Genomic DNA, 15305 nt, shown 5'->3' on the forward strand with positions numbered 1-15305 from the left:
GGGGGAGGTTAATTGCAACGGAGGCTTTTTTTTTTAATTATTATTTTTTTTTACTAAGACGTCTGTCCTCATTACCGCTAATTTGTGACGTTGTTAATTACACCGTTTGTTCTCCTCGCGTCGAAAGACGATAACAATAATAATGTTTTGCGTGTTTCCAATTGTGTTGTAATACGTTTCTGAGCTTGGCTGGTCGTTGACAAGGCTTGTCTATGACCTACTTCTATTTCTTCTTCTTCTTCTTCTTCTTCTTCTTCTTCTTCTTCTTCCTCTTCTTCTTCTTCTTCTTCTTCTTCTTCTTCTTCTTCTTCTTCTTCTTCTTCTTCCTCTTCTTCTTCTTCTTCTTCTTCTTCTTCTTCTTCTTCTTCTTCTTCTTCCTCTTCATCTTCTTCTTCTTCTTCTTCTTCTTCTTCTTCTTCTTCTTCTTCTTCTTCTTCCTCTTCTTCCTCTTCTTCTTCCTCTTCTTCCTCTTCTTCTTCCTCTTCTTCTTCTCCTTCTTCCTCTTCTTCCTCTTCCTCTTCTTCCTCTTCTTCTTCTATTATTTTTAATCTCCGGGAGATTTTCGGGCTAAAAGTGTCTGGAACACGGGAACGGCGGTACGTACAGACACGTACGTTTCAGGAGTATTGCTGTTTGATTTTGATCAATGTTGATGTACATTTGGAGCAGACATCTGTGGAAAAAGTGTTGCAGCAGAACCCTGACGAGATGTGATTAGTTTGAGAAGTGGGGGCGCTTTGTGACATCATCTCCCCTGGTTTTGTTATTAAAAATTGTTTCACTTTTACGACATCATTTAAGCCATGCAGGGAAATGTCAGTTGAATCCAGCATGGTTGAAAATAGACACTTATAATAGTAGATGACAATGAGATTAATAATAGGTATATAGATATAGATATATACAGTAGATATACTATTATAAACAATAGACCGTGAGACAAAGATGATAGGTGGTATTTCAATTTATGAAGATCACATTGAAAATTGATAATATTTGTTTTGTGTCCTTGAAAATGACTTGAAAGTCTTTGAATTTAATTTCTGTAATATCAAAATATAATATATAGTATTAGTATAGTAATTAGTATTAGTATAATACTTAGTAATAGTAATAATTAGTACAATTAAAATCATATTTTCTCTCAAACAATATTTTAGTGCTTTTTGAATTTTCCAATGACGTCAAGATTGTAATTAAACTGTATTATTAGTATTTGTTAATCTTTTATTATTTTTTTAAGTATCAAAGAGAATCTATTTTATATGAGGGTAAAACCAAAATACACATATAGAGAACTTATTTGTGTCTATCTGTCTAGTTATATGGGTCTGTATGTCTATGTGTATGCCTACTGGTTCTATTATTTATTGGTGAAGACAATGAAACGATCACGATTTTTAACATTTTATTATCATACAACCACACTTCAGTATGGCTGCTTGATTAATTTAATTTGCCGTGTTTGAGAAGATGGAGAAAAACAACACGTGCATATTTCATTTGTCTATTTGACATTGACTTTGCAATCAGGCTGCCCCACGAGGGATGGAGAGAAGAAGATTCATGGACAGACAAGACACATCCTCCGTCTGCCTCGCTGTGGCAGTTGTTCTGTCCCCCCCCGCCCAAGTCCTCGCTCTCTCCCTCTTTCTCTCTCTCAGCGGCAGCAGGTTATGTATGCGAACATGCACGCCGACACGGACACGGCGGGTTATACACTAATACAGCGAGGCGTCTTCTTGCGGGTCTGAATGTTAATTAATCTGGGTGTTTGTCGTTACGGCCTGCATCAATATGGCGTCACTTTGGAAGAAGTTTTCCCCCAAAAAACGGAAACTTCTGCCTAGGCCGGGGCAGAGCGGGACAGAAGCAGAAGCGCAACACAACTGAACGTGTAAAGATTTCATAGCTTGTTACCACATTACTAGATTACTGTTGTCTCTCTCAGGGTGTTCCACCGCCGTCCTCCCATCGCAATATTGTGGTTTTGGGGAGAGGAGAGAGTGTACCCGGGAACCGGCGGGTTTTCAAGTCACCGCGGCCTCATTACGGCAGGCTGTTGGTAATCCATGCCTTTGATGTGGGCGCTGAAGGGGACTGTGTTTTACACTAGTTCAAACAGGCCCCCCCCACCTAACACCTCCAGCCTGAGCCCTCCACTATCTGCTACGCTGCGAACAGGACTGAGACGGTGCCAAGTACGAGTGTGGGAGTGTGTGCGAGGTTGACAGAGAGAGAGAAAGGGAGGGAGAGATGGAGGGAAAAGTCCAGGCGGTCCAGGTTTGTGAGTCATTGTGAGGTTTACCTGAGAGAGATCAGGTCCATGGTGGGTGCGGTAGTGTAGGATTGAAGGGGCGGTTGCGGCGGGTTGATAGTGAAACTATCGTCAACCGTCCGCCGTAGTGGGCGTGATAGTGTTTGCCAAGGGTTGAAAGGGTGGTTGTTGTTCTAGGTGTAATAGTAAAACAATCAACAACCATCACCCATAGTCAGTGTGATAGTGTTTGGAGAGTGTTAAAAGGGCAGTTGTTGTTGTTGTGGTGGTTTTGAGAGTGAAACCATCAACAACCATCGCCCATAGCGGGTGCGACTGTTTGTGGAGGGTTGAAGCAGTGGTTGTTGTCGCGATGGTGGGTTTGATCGTGAAACCAACGTCAAGCTTCGTCAACCATCGTCCACCCTAGGTGTGATAGTGTTTTGAGAGGGTTAAAGCCCCGGCTGTAGTTGCTGTTGTAGGGTTTGAGAGCGAAACCATCGCCAACCACCGTCATCATCATAGCCAACCCCCAAGCCCCTTACGAGACCAAGGAATCCCGCACCGGGAGGAACTACAGAACGGAGGCGGATCTCTAACTGTATCCACCGCCTGAATCCCGACACATCCCGAAAGACAAAACACACGTTTGCACGCCTGCATCGGCTGAACCTTGTGGATCTTCATTACACCCGACCGCGGCAATCTCGGTCTCTCCCGTGGACACGCTGACATGAGATTCCACAGGATCATCGTCAGGCTCATGTCAGCGGCGCATTGGGCTTCTGTTTGTCCCTTTATCTTCAACATTTTGGTAGAAGTGTGGATTCCAATAAAGGCTTTTTAAAACAACAGATTTCATTCACCGACTCAAGAGGGCCCTGCGCGGCCCAGAGGCGTAAGCCGCTCCCTTTGAACATCTAAATCCCCATACAGCCGCTGACTTCCCTTTGTTATTCGCTGGTGGTTGTTCCTTCCCTCCCGATCTTTTTTTCCCCCTCCTTCCTCTATGTATTTTACTGTGACTCCATTCAATTGTGTATTGGGTGTATAGGCTTTTTTTTTTTTTTTATTGAGTTCGCCAACCACTGGTAAATGAAAAATCTTTATGGGGCAAATGGGGCGGGGGTGGGGGTTAATATTGATTTAATGCAGATTTCCTCAGCGAAAAATGGATAGACACATTTTCATTTTAATGAGCCGCTCCCTAGAATAGAGAAGTGATCCATGGATAAGGCCTCCAGTCTTAGCTCAGCCCATTGGTCTGCTGCCCTCTTCTGACTACTGCTTTTAGTACAGTACATGGCCGTGAGACGGAAAAGCTTTCTGTGGAATGGGATGTTCCTGTTTTTTACTGCAAGAAGGCCAGTACAATATAGAAACGAGACCTCCAGACTAAATTGTGCATCCTGGTTTTAAAAGGTATGGGTTAAAATATAGCGACATGGGGGACCCTCGGATGCAAAGACATACTGACACGCAGCTCCACGGATGCAAATCCAGCACCAGCGTTTGGGCACGGTTGTAATGTTGCCTGTATTCAGTCTTGAAAGAGTTTTTTTTTTTTCTTTTACATAAGACATCAAAGGCTCGTGGTGGACATGAAAGAAGTCCATGTGCAAAGAACCGTGGAAACTGTCACCATGCAACCCCTGGTGGTATAAACAGACACCCACCCAACTGGAGGAGGACGTCTGAACTTTGACTGCAAAATGCAAGTTGCGGTTTAATAAATTAATCATCCTGTATGTCGGCTGGTGTTAATTAAACAAGACTAGAAATCTGCTTTTCAGTGGGACAAAAAAATAACAACACACAACTTTCATGACAGTGAGGGTTGATGTTAAAGGATGGGTTCACTCTTTTTCAACCCAGGCCTTATTAGAATGTTGATTCCCATATAAAAATGCACAGCTCTTTAAATGGACTGCATTTATATGGGGCTTGTCTCGCCACTAAGACCACTCAACGCGCTTTAGGAGACAACCAGCTCGGTGGATCGAGCTCTTAGGGGTTAGGAGTCTTGCTCAATGGCAGATTTGCCAAGGTGTCCCTTCGCCAGGAGGAGGAAAGAATCAAACCACCAACCCTCCAGTTGCCAGATGACCACTTTGCAACTACTGCTACCCCTGACAGTGTTGTGAGTTTTCGAAAAAGGAGATTCAACATGTTTTTAAAGGCTTTAACATTTTCCCCGTTGGACTGCATGTAAGCACCTAAGAGGCTACATTTTAATAAGGCCTCAGTTAAAAATTAGAAAATCTAACGGACGTATAATACGGTTTCCTGTAATCAGAAAGGCCTCCACGCCTACAGAATCCAATGAAAATATGCCACTTACCTGATGACAAAATGTATACATATCATTCCGCTGACTGCACACCGTTGTGCTTTTAGGTTTTAGTTGGAATTCTCAGAGCAAGGCAGGATCTCTAAGGAAGTATTTTGATACCCTCTGGTGAAATTCCCCATGTGATTACAGTCTGGTGTCTCTGTTGTCTTCAATAAACAGTGGCATGCTGTGGTCACAGGGAAGTGCTTGGGCCAAGTTCTCCAGATGACCTTGCATCACCATATCAAACTTTAAAGTGGTAATCCATCAGATCGTCTATGTTGGGTGGATTTCACCGTAAGTCCCAGAATTTCATTTGAAACTGCCAAATGTGGTTTTCAACATCCAGCTTTACTTTTTACTTTTCGACTTTGCTCTAAGACAGTTACTTTCCTGTCTTAGAGTTTACCTTTATTTTGACCACAACTAGTCATGCTGCTTCATGAGATTCACCGCAGCAGCCTTTCACTTGTTGCGAGCTCCCTGATCCGATCTTTGCATCCTAGATGGGAAAGGCGGACCCCGCCAACAAACGATGGAAACAGCACTTGCATCACGCAAATACATTGCGTTATGCAATGTATTTGCATTATTTCCTATTATGTTCCTGCAAAATAAATATGCAATAAATATCAAATATGGATTCTTTATTTTTTATTTTCACAAAACAATCGAACGGATTACGAATTTAATAACACCGATTTCACCAAAGCATTCTCCACTGGCACTGGCTGGATTCTTCAAATAACATCGTTGGCAGATGGAGGGAGGTACTTTTTTCTTCTTTTTTTTTTTTTTTGGACCCCAGCAGCAGTGGGGAGGAGGCAGCAAAGGTCCAACGGATTGGAGGGGAGTGACTGGAGGAGGGGGGCCTGGCTATAAACACCAACTGTCTGCCCTTCGCCCTCTGTAGGGGTCGATCTGGCTGCTTCAGCGGGTACCCCGAGGTGTCCAATCCTGAAAACAAGCAAACAGACAAACATCCCAGACAGACGCGATGGCACCTGTCCTGCGAACGCTGCTGCTGACGATCGCGTCTGCGCTTGTGCAAAGTGCGACATCGGCGCATCTGAATAAAACGTAAGTACATCAAACTTTCCATAGGCTCGTAAAGTGGTGCAAACTGAGGGTGCACATTTTTAGGGGGCATATGCATTGCACGTTTGCCAGATTTAGTAGCAGGACGTGACACTATTTATTTTAGTGGTCCTTTTTTGCGTCTTTAACGGGCCAGTATTCATGCGACTTGTTGAGGCGCTGATGTTACGCAATCTCCCTCGCACTGTGCTGCGTGTGTTGCGCACCGCGCTGGTTGACTTCCCCTCCTTTAAAGGTGTGTTATTTTCGACTCATACTAATGCCTTCAAAGAGTTAGTTTTCCAATCGATCGTCATCATAAATTAAGTTCAAATCAAACTGGATACACACAGAATGAAGAATAACGACTGTTTCGATCATCTGCCTCCCCAACTTTATCCTAAAGATAGGAATGGACGTTTTGACCAAAATCATATCGAACAACAATACAAACCCTTCTCTGATTGGAGTGGCCTAATGTGTGTCAAATCGATGGTCCCTGATTTGAAAAAAGTTGAGAATCACTGCCCTATACCAACACATCAAATCTCCATAAAAGTTGTCCTTTATCAGTATGTATCAGTGGAAGCAGCACAATCCTAATATTTCATGCATGAGGTGAACCTCTGACCCTAAAACACAGAGGAAACGACATAGAATATAGAATAATTTGCTTGGCACGCCTGGCCACGGATTGCTTTTACTTCATAGATACAAACGGGTTGTGTCATCAAATTGTGTCACTCCTTCACCAATGTGGGAAGCCGAGAGGCTGACGCTGATTTGTTGTTATTTCACGTCCATCCTCCTCCTCGCCCCCCCCCTCCCCCAGGGTCTACGCGGTGACAGTCAGCTCCCAGGTGACCGGGGGCAGCGCCGAGACACTGTGTGCCCAGATCCACGGCCCCACTGAGCGGGTGGTCCTCACCGTGTCCCTGGAGCTGGAGTCGGGCAGCTCCGTCCTGCTGGAGGAGGCCGTCACGCAGGACTTCTACCGCTGTCAAACCTTCCAGGTCTGTGGGAACGTTGGGATGCGACCTCATACGATGATGATGATGTTGCTTGTTTGTTTGTTTGATTGTTTGTTTGTTTATTTAGTGATTCAAAGACAGATAGCTCGACGTCCCATCCTGGGTGTTGACATTAATGATTAACGATTTGACGGTTTTAGCTCTGGTCCAGGTTTTTGACATTTTGGTTGTGTACGTAACCAAACAAGCTATGTAATCGCGCTTCTTATATTGATTCAACGCCCACCCCTTTCCATGAATCGGCTCCCTTTTTTTTCTCAGATTCAAGCGTATTCAGCAACGTTTGGCCCCCCTTCCCCACTAGACTGAGCTTTTTTTTCTACCTGCAAACAAACAAAGAGTTCTTTCACCTGCATTCCACCCAAAAGAAAAGAATCCTGTCCTGCCCCACCTCCCTGTTTTCAGTCTCAAACTCACACGCGCACACACACACACGCACGCGCGTGCGCCCACACACACACACACACACTCATGTGCACGCACGCACACACACACACACACACACACACACACACACACACACACCAATCAACCAACCATCAAGATATGTGTCCTCGTTCTCATGTAATGTAATATCTGATGGGTTTGTAAGTGGAAGCACTTGCAAGAAGTTTGTTTTTAGTTGCAGTCATTGCTCTGCTGTAGGGTAAGTGGGGATCTGTCTTCACTCTACGCCACCAAAGCTTGCAGTAGGGGGCCCATTCCCCTTTTTTTAAGGAGATAGAGAGATTGAGTGAGTGAGTGAGTTGCTTCAAATGTTTATTTTGTACAACAGATGTTTCCAGTTTGTTGCACCCCTGACTTCCTCCCTCTACAACCCGCCCCCCCCAAGAGAGCGAAATGAGTTTATGATTTTGACAAATGGTGCAATGACATTTCGAGGGCTGTGATGGACATTTGTTTTCCACAATTCTGTTCGATGTGTCCATGAGATCACACCTATTTTAAACCAGAATCAGAATCCTCAAACCATTTTTTTCGGCAAGTAAACGGTTAGCAGGTTACAGGTATGCATTAACCCTAACCCTAATCAATCCAAAAAACCTGGAAAAAAGTCAAACAGAGAATAAACAGTGTGCCAGTGCACCAAGAGTCATGTTTTGACTGACAATAACCGAAACAAAACAAAAAAGCCTCGCCCGAACCCACTCAAGATCGGTGCATTGCTGAACAGGCGATTGACGCCTCAGTGCACTGTCTCACCCCTTATGCAGAAAACCATTTATTTTCATCACAAATTTGACTCCATGTCTGATCCATCACTCTAATCAACTTTTTGACTGGGTGGTTTTTCAGGTCCCTGTGGTGAGCGCCAGCACCGTCGCCACGGTCAACGTGACGGTCCGAGGGGAGAGCGAGTCCATGAGCAAGAAAACCAAAGTGCTCATCAACCCCCCATCCTTCATCCGCCTCATCCAGACGGACAAGCCCATCTATAAACCGGGACAGACTGGTACGTCCGTTTTTTTTTTTGTTTAATTAGATTATTTAAATAAGGATTAATTGTCTAAACCCACTAATGGTGGGATTAAGATACTGTATTGGACGTATATTGTCCTAATTGATGATGGGCGCTTGGCTTTGTACTATATGCGTGGCTCTCTGAACTGTCACTGAAACAAAATGATTTTCAAATAATCATACTTATATATTTGATGATAATTCATACTGTTTTTCTTTGTAGTTCGGTTCCGAATAGTCTCTCTGGATTCCAGTTTCATCCCTTTAAATCAGATGGTAAGTTTTGTTCTCCAGAGAGAGAGAGAGAGAGAGAGAGAGAGAGAGAGAGCGAGAGAGAGAGAGTGAGAGTGTAATCAACGGTTTTCTACCATTGGATCATGCTAAAAAGATAATATTGAGGTCTATTATGGGTCAGGAGTGTGTGTGTGTGTGTGTGTGTGTGTGTGTGTGTATGTGTGTGTGTCAAGCATCTGAATCAATAGCGCAGCAAAGTGTTTCAGTTTGTGACAATAAATATGAACGAAGTGCAAGCACGAGCACGAGGGGCAAAGTAAGTAAGTATTTTGGAATTCATCCAATTTGTGTGATTATCCTGGCTCGTGTGCCACCCCAGATGTGATGGTTTCATATTTAACTTATTGAGAGAGAGTGTTTGTGGATGTGACCGAGGTCTGAAGAGGGGCCTCTTTTCTTGTGTGTCAAGCTTCTTTTTTTTTTTCTTTTCTTTTTTTCTCACAATCAGCATTCAGAGTCAAGATTCAAATTTATTTTTATTTTAATATTTTTTTCCTTCCCCTCATTTCTTTCAGTACAAAACTGTGGAGCTTCAGGTAAGACTAATTAAAATTATAAAAAAATAAACAAATGATTCATTGAGCGAGAAAAAAAATGGAGCCTATTTGGCTTTAGACAGTAGATAAGTAAAACTTGTGAGTTACTAGGATGGGTAAAATGCAGAGAAATGCATTTCGTTGCCTTGTACTTCGTTGCCTGTACGTTTACTCTGTGCAATGACTAGTTGCACAGAGTACAAAAAAAGAAATGTCAATTTATTTTGAAAAACAATTGCATCAGACAACACAGATTAGTAAATCTAGATTGATTTAATTTGTATTTATATACAAAACCGTGGAGCTTCAGGTAAGACAAATTGAAATTATTTATAAAACAAAAAAAACGAAAAGATATTGATCAGCTCCCTTTTCAAATGGGAAAAAAATGCTGTAAACCCACAAATACTTTAATTTTGTTTTAAATTTCTTTTATATTGGTCAGGGAATTGAGTAATAAAAGAAAAAAAACAATTTGTTTTACTTTTTGCCTATTTGCTTCTGAATCAATAAACAAGGAACATTTTGAAGTAAAAAAATAAAATAAATAAATAACAGTCAACAATCAAAATGGTCTCTTGGACTGGACGTGTAGGACCCCAACAGGAACCGCATCGCCCAGTGGCTGGACCGGGCGGCCGGTGGCGGCATTCTGGACCTTTCCCACGCCATGAGTCCAGAGGCGGCACAGGGCACCTACACCATCACCGCCTGGACCGACGAGGGAGAGACGATGGAGCACAACTTCGACATCAAGGCTTACGGTCTGAGATGCTCTTCTCCTTCATTGTTGGGAATGAAGCGATCAAACCTCTTATTCCTGTACTGATAGGGTGTCCATGTTCTTTTTCTAATATTTTAATCTTCAGTTTTGCCAAAGTATGAAGTGACGGTTAACCTCCCCAAAGTCATCACCATTCTGGACCAAGAAGCCACTGTCACCGTTTGCGCAAAGTGAGTGTCTCCACGGTTATTACGGAGGAATGAATAATGGAATAATGTTGTCATTATCGCAAATGAACCCCCGAGTTAACCCTTCGCTGCACATGATTAGACGGCTACTTACTAAAGAGAAGAACAGGCGGAATATTGATTTGTGATGATGTTATTACTAGTATGACTAGTGTGGCGGCACACATGCCGACTGCAAAGCTTCCGCTTCAGAAGTTTCCAAGGTTTTTTTCCAAGCATACAAATCAATTCATTAAAAAAAAATATATATATATATATAAATATATATATATATATATTTTTTTTTTGTTGCTCTCCAGGTACACGTATGGAAAGCCGGTGCTCGGTGTCGTGAAGGCAGAGGTTTGCAGGAGGGTCCGCCGCTGGTTTAGGGAAGAGTTAGAAAAGGACATCTGCAAGAAGACCGAGCTGACGGTCAGTCGCTTTTCACGCAACAGCTTGTTTTCTTTTTTTTGTTTATTTTTAGAGACATGGTCATATCTGGAAGGTTCTGGAACTGAAAGTCTTCTTTATTTAGCTATCAGCATTAGTGTAAAAAAACCCCCAAAAAAACGGTGAATTTAAAAAATAAATAAATAAATGTAAGACTTTGGACTTCATTTATCTCCTGGTTTAAATGTAAACAGTACGAGTCCAACAGATAACTGGGTATTGACTCTTTTTAAACAGCTCAAAGGTCAATCATCAGGCCAGTGGTTACTGTAGCTAGCTGTTGGAGCTAACAAAATAAAAAATATATAAGATTGCTCCCAAACGTTTGAACTGAGGGCCAACACATCAACATCCGCCTCCTCTGACCTAGACGGACAAGGCCGGCTGTGCGACGTACACCTTGAACATCACGGAGTTCGCGCCCAGAAAAAACGTTTACATGGACACGTTCGAGGTGGAAGCTGAAATGGAGGAGCACGGGACCGGTGAGTTTTTAGTTTCCGTCTAGTTTGGGTTTTCACGGGCGAACGCGCTCTCTTCGCCTGTCGCTGTACCGCAAGGTGTGCCCGTGTCGTCGCCTGCAGGGGTTGTCCTGGAGGCCAGGGGGCGGTCCAGCTTCACCAACAGAATGCGGACGGTCACTTTCGTGGACGTCGCTGACGCCTACAAGCCGGGAATCGCATTTGAAGGAATGGTGAGTTAAAGCATGAGAATGTGGGACTGCAAAAAAAAAAAAAAGCAAGAAAGCAGTATGACTTTTATTGGTTAAATCATGTTTCACGTTTTGAGGTCAAAGTCACCGGTCCGGACTCAAAACCGCTGGCTGGTGAGCTGGTCCATCTGGAGGTCAACGCCGGATTGGACAACGTGAGCCTGACAACCAACCGCAAAGGCCTGGCTTCCTTTTCCCTGGACACATCCCTCTGGAAGGAATGGGTGTCTTTACAGGTTCCTATTTTTATCTGTTGGAGTTCACCTAAAACACAGGAATGTTTCCCAAAAAGCTTGTCATCGCAAAAGCGATGGAATAATGCTGTATGGCGTCAAATGGGATCGAGAGGGGGTAGGGGCATGTGTTTTCCATCCTCGACGAGTCGTATGTGTGTTCTGATTTCTGCTGCCAGGCGAGATTTGTCAAGGAAGAGCTGCAGGCGCCTCCCCAAGGCCGCGTACCGACGTACGGCAACGACTACAAACGGGTGGTGCCGTTTTACTCCAAGAGCAGGAGCTTCTTGAAGCTCATGCAGCGCAGCCACAGGTTCTCCTGCAAAGAGGACGCAGCCGTGCACGCCAAGTACATCATCCAGGGAGGGGAGCTGAAGAAGGAACAGGAAGTCCTGGACTTCTTCTATACGGTGATATGACTTTATTTCATGAGTTATTTTTATTACCTCAGTGCAGTTAATGCTGGGATAGCGGCGTAAATATCTCAGTGCTCTGAGACGACATATAAAATATATGTAGTTTTACACCTTTCATGTGATGTATTTAGAGTCATAATAATTTGATCTTTTTTTTATATCTTTAATATTTAAAAAAAATATATACATGTATATATATCTATAAATATATATATACATAAAATAACTTTTTTTTTTTATATATTGCTATATGTGAGTTTTTCTGTCATCTGTCTTTTTATCCATTTTTTTTATATATATACATGTTTTTAGGTCATGTCCAGAGGCGAAATCGTCCAGCATGGCCGCCTTTCAGTGGCCATCAAAGCAGGAATAGGTATAAGTTTAGTTTCTTCCGCAGTTTGCTGCTTATTCCACTTATACCACTGCTTATTCTCACTGACCTTTTTCATAGGGTTGCACCTTGTTTCGTTGTCATGCCTCTTGCCTTATCCCTCCCCCCTCTTCCTCTGTCCCAGTCAACAAGGGGGAGTTCTCCATACCTCTGCGGCGGTTGACCGACCTGGCACCATACGCCCAGCTGGTGGTATACACTGTGATGCCCGGCGGAGAGGCTGTGGCGGACAGCCAGAACTTCCCCATTCAACTCTGCCTCAAGAACAAGGTGTCTCCATGACCTTCCCTGTGCCAAACAACCTGTGTCCTTTTTAACAGGCCGCCTCCAGCCGATTTCATGTCCCGCTTTCCCCCTCAGTTAGTCTCTAAAAGGAAAATGAGCGGTGTGTGGTGAGTAATTGAATGTCAACGCAACACCATGGCAACCAGCGATAAACAAACTTAATTGAGACTTTTGTTTTGATTTATTCATAAATTGTTTTATTTCACGGTAATAATAATCTTTTAGTCACTTTTTGTGAGGTACCATTTTGAACTTTTATCGCTTGAAAGAGTTATTGGTCAACATTGTATTGAATGGACTGTGGGGTATCTTCATTCCAACACAGAGAGCCATAAAACAACTTTCAACAGCTCAAAAATACTGGAGGTGACTTTTGAAATTCAGGATGTGTTCTACTTCTTCCCCTTCTTTAGCCAAGAGTTTGAGAGTTTCACCACAAACAAACCAAAGGAAAAAGGGATCTAACCGGCGCCTCCGTTGGCTTTTCCTATGCAGGTGTCCCTGAAGTTCTCCTCCCTCCAGGAGCTCCCAGGGGAGAAGACCACGCTGAACCTGCAGGCTCAGCCCGGCTCCCTGTGTTCAGTCAGGGCCATCGATCAGAGCGTCCTCCTGCTGCAGACGGAGAAGGAACTTAGCGTTGACTCTGTATGTTTTTTTTGAGGGGGGGGGCGGGCTTTCCAAGTCAATTCCAGATAGACATGTAATAGAATGAAAATAATGGCAATATACACTAAGGCTCAAAAGATAGAAAAATTGGCCATATACAGTAATTCTCAAAAATGAACAACAAACAAACAATAAAAATAAACGTAACAATAAACCTACAAATGTTTGGCAATATACAACAAACCCAAAGAATTAACAATGAAAAAAATGACCAATAAAGCTAAAAAATGAACAAGAGATAAATGGCAATATACAAAAAAATGACAATAAAAAATTAACTTCTGTATTACAAGTTCACATTTCGACAGAAATATTTCATACTGTATATACTATTCTGCTGCATGTTGTTGTTGCCCCCCATCCCCGTAAAGTAAACCCCGGCTCCAAACTCCCTCAAGGCATTCCTCCCTTCTTCTCAGATCTGTATCAAAAAGCTGCTCATCCCTTGTAGTTGTAACGGCTTCCACCGTTCGAATGTCTAGGTGTACAGCCAGCTGCCTGTGGAGAAGATGTCCGGCTACAGCTACCAGGTGGAGGACTTTGACCCATACCCCTGCTTCAACCTCCTGGCGGAGCCAGCGATGGAGGTGGACCCCCGCTTTCGGCGGAGGCGGTCGTACATCTACTTACCCAGAGAAAAGAGCGACGTCTATAGCATCTTTAAAGTAAAAATCCTGAAGATACTCTCCTTAAATGTCCAACTTACCCTTAAATAGTTAATCATTTGGCGTAGAACTTTTTAAAAATAATTTAGTTTCATTGTATTGCCTCACCTTTTAGGAAATCGGAATGAAGATAGTGACCAACTCAGATGTGAAGAAACCTTATGACTGCCACGAAAGAGAAATTGAACTTCTGGAAGAGGAGTATGATGGTTTGGTGAATTATTATTGACCGTGGGAAGAGGGGGTGTGAATTTGGGCCGTGGAGTTTTGCACACGGTGCTCCATCTCCAACCAATCGGCTGTGGGAACCGATCCCTTGGGGTAAGCGTGGATTTACTGAAATTATTATTTTGTACATTAATAGATGCAGGTTTTGAGTTTGACGAGTCCAGCGTGATGGATGACGTCCAGAGCGTTGCGTTTTCACCCAAGAAAGACTCAAACAAGAAAGACAAGTCACAGACGACGGTCAGAAGCTACTTCCCTGAGACCTGGATCTGGGACCTGGTGCCTGTTGGGTAATGTCCTCAGGAGAGCAAATGCACCACATTTCGTGAGCTGAATATTTTCAGTTAGACAAGCAAAAGCCCTACCTAAAATCAAGGTTATTGCATTTTGATCTGCGTTAAAGTTCTGAAACCCCATCTTAGGTAGGTCTGGCTCTTGAGACGTAGGAACCTCTCGTTGTGTGGCACTTTTGGCACAGTGCTCCAGCAGGTCATCTCCCGATTAGGGTCCCTTCTGTGTGGAGTTTGTATGTTCTCCCCATGTTCACATGGGGTTTCCATGTAACATCAGTCAGGACCTCCACCAAAAACATGCAGAACATCGTCATCTGACCAGTGATTGACATTTGTAACTAGGTCCCCGGGCGTCACGCCGTATGCTGCTCCCGGCTGCCCCCCAGAGGAAGGACAAATCAGGATGGGTTAAAAGCAGACCACCATTTGAAGCGTGTGACAAATAGGGATGCTTCTTCTTGTCCCAGATCAGTTTTCTACACCAGATTTTGTTCTGGACTTAAAATTCAAGGCCCGTTTCTCGCTGGACTTTCAACAGGGACAGCGGCACGGCGAGCATCGACAAGACCGTCCCCGACACCATCACCAAGTGGGCGGCCGGAGCGTTCTGCACCTCCCCGGTAGGCTTCGGCCTGTCCCCCAACGCCGCCCTGACCGCCTTCCAGCCGTTCTTCGTCAGCCTGACGCTGCCTTACTCCGTCGTCCGTGGGGAGGTGTTCACGCTCAAAGCCACCGTCTTCAACTACCTCTCCAAATGCATCATGGTAAATGTTGTGCCGCCTGTCATACAATACCGACAATTTCGCCCGGAGATTTATCGGGCGGGGAAAAAAGTGGGTTCATATTAGAGCTAGGCTTTTATTTTTGAGTAAAAACTACCATTATGCTGTACCCTTGGTGGACGATGTTTCTACTCAGTTATTTGTTAACATGTGAAAGGTGTATGAAAAGTAATGAAGGACAAATGGGTTTAGTCGATACAAAAAAACCTTTAAAGTAGCCCTGACAGAAGTGTATTCAT

General features: G+C 43.7%; 1 protein-coding gene across 1 annotated transcript in view; it reads left to right on the forward strand.

Annotated features, from left to right (window-relative positions):
• The first annotated feature begins 5530 nt into the window (after positions 1-5530).
• The window catches only part of LOC307234575 (alpha-2-macroglobulin-like protein 1), a 35601-nt gene continuing 25826 nt past the window's right edge, over positions 5531-15305 (forward strand). Inside the window, exons 1-19 of the mRNA XM_080006368.1 lie at positions 5531-5669; positions 6499-6679; positions 7994-8150; positions 8382-8434; positions 8968-8988; positions 9584-9752; positions 9858-9942; positions 10260-10374; positions 10763-10877; positions 10977-11086; positions 11182-11340; positions 11517-11747; positions 12066-12129; positions 12272-12417; positions 12928-13077; positions 13581-13763; positions 13879-13972; positions 14128-14281; positions 14823-15048. Coding sequence (XP_079862494.1) covers positions 5587-5669; positions 6499-6679; positions 7994-8150; positions 8382-8434; positions 8968-8988; positions 9584-9752; positions 9858-9942; positions 10260-10374; positions 10763-10877; positions 10977-11086; positions 11182-11340; positions 11517-11747; positions 12066-12129; positions 12272-12417; positions 12928-13077; positions 13581-13763; positions 13879-13972; positions 14128-14281; positions 14823-15048 — 2496 coding nt within the window. The 5' untranslated portion in view covers positions 5531-5586. The remainder of the gene's footprint in view (positions 5670-6498; positions 6680-7993; positions 8151-8381; positions 8435-8967; positions 8989-9583; positions 9753-9857; positions 9943-10259; positions 10375-10762; positions 10878-10976; positions 11087-11181; positions 11341-11516; positions 11748-12065; positions 12130-12271; positions 12418-12927; positions 13078-13580; positions 13764-13878; positions 13973-14127; positions 14282-14822; positions 15049-15305) is intronic.

This window comes from Zeus faber, assembly GCF_960531495.2.
Source record: "Zeus faber genome assembly, chromosome: 9".
Classification (NCBI taxonomy): domain Eukaryota; kingdom Metazoa; phylum Chordata; class Actinopteri; order Zeiformes; family Zeidae; genus Zeus; species Zeus faber.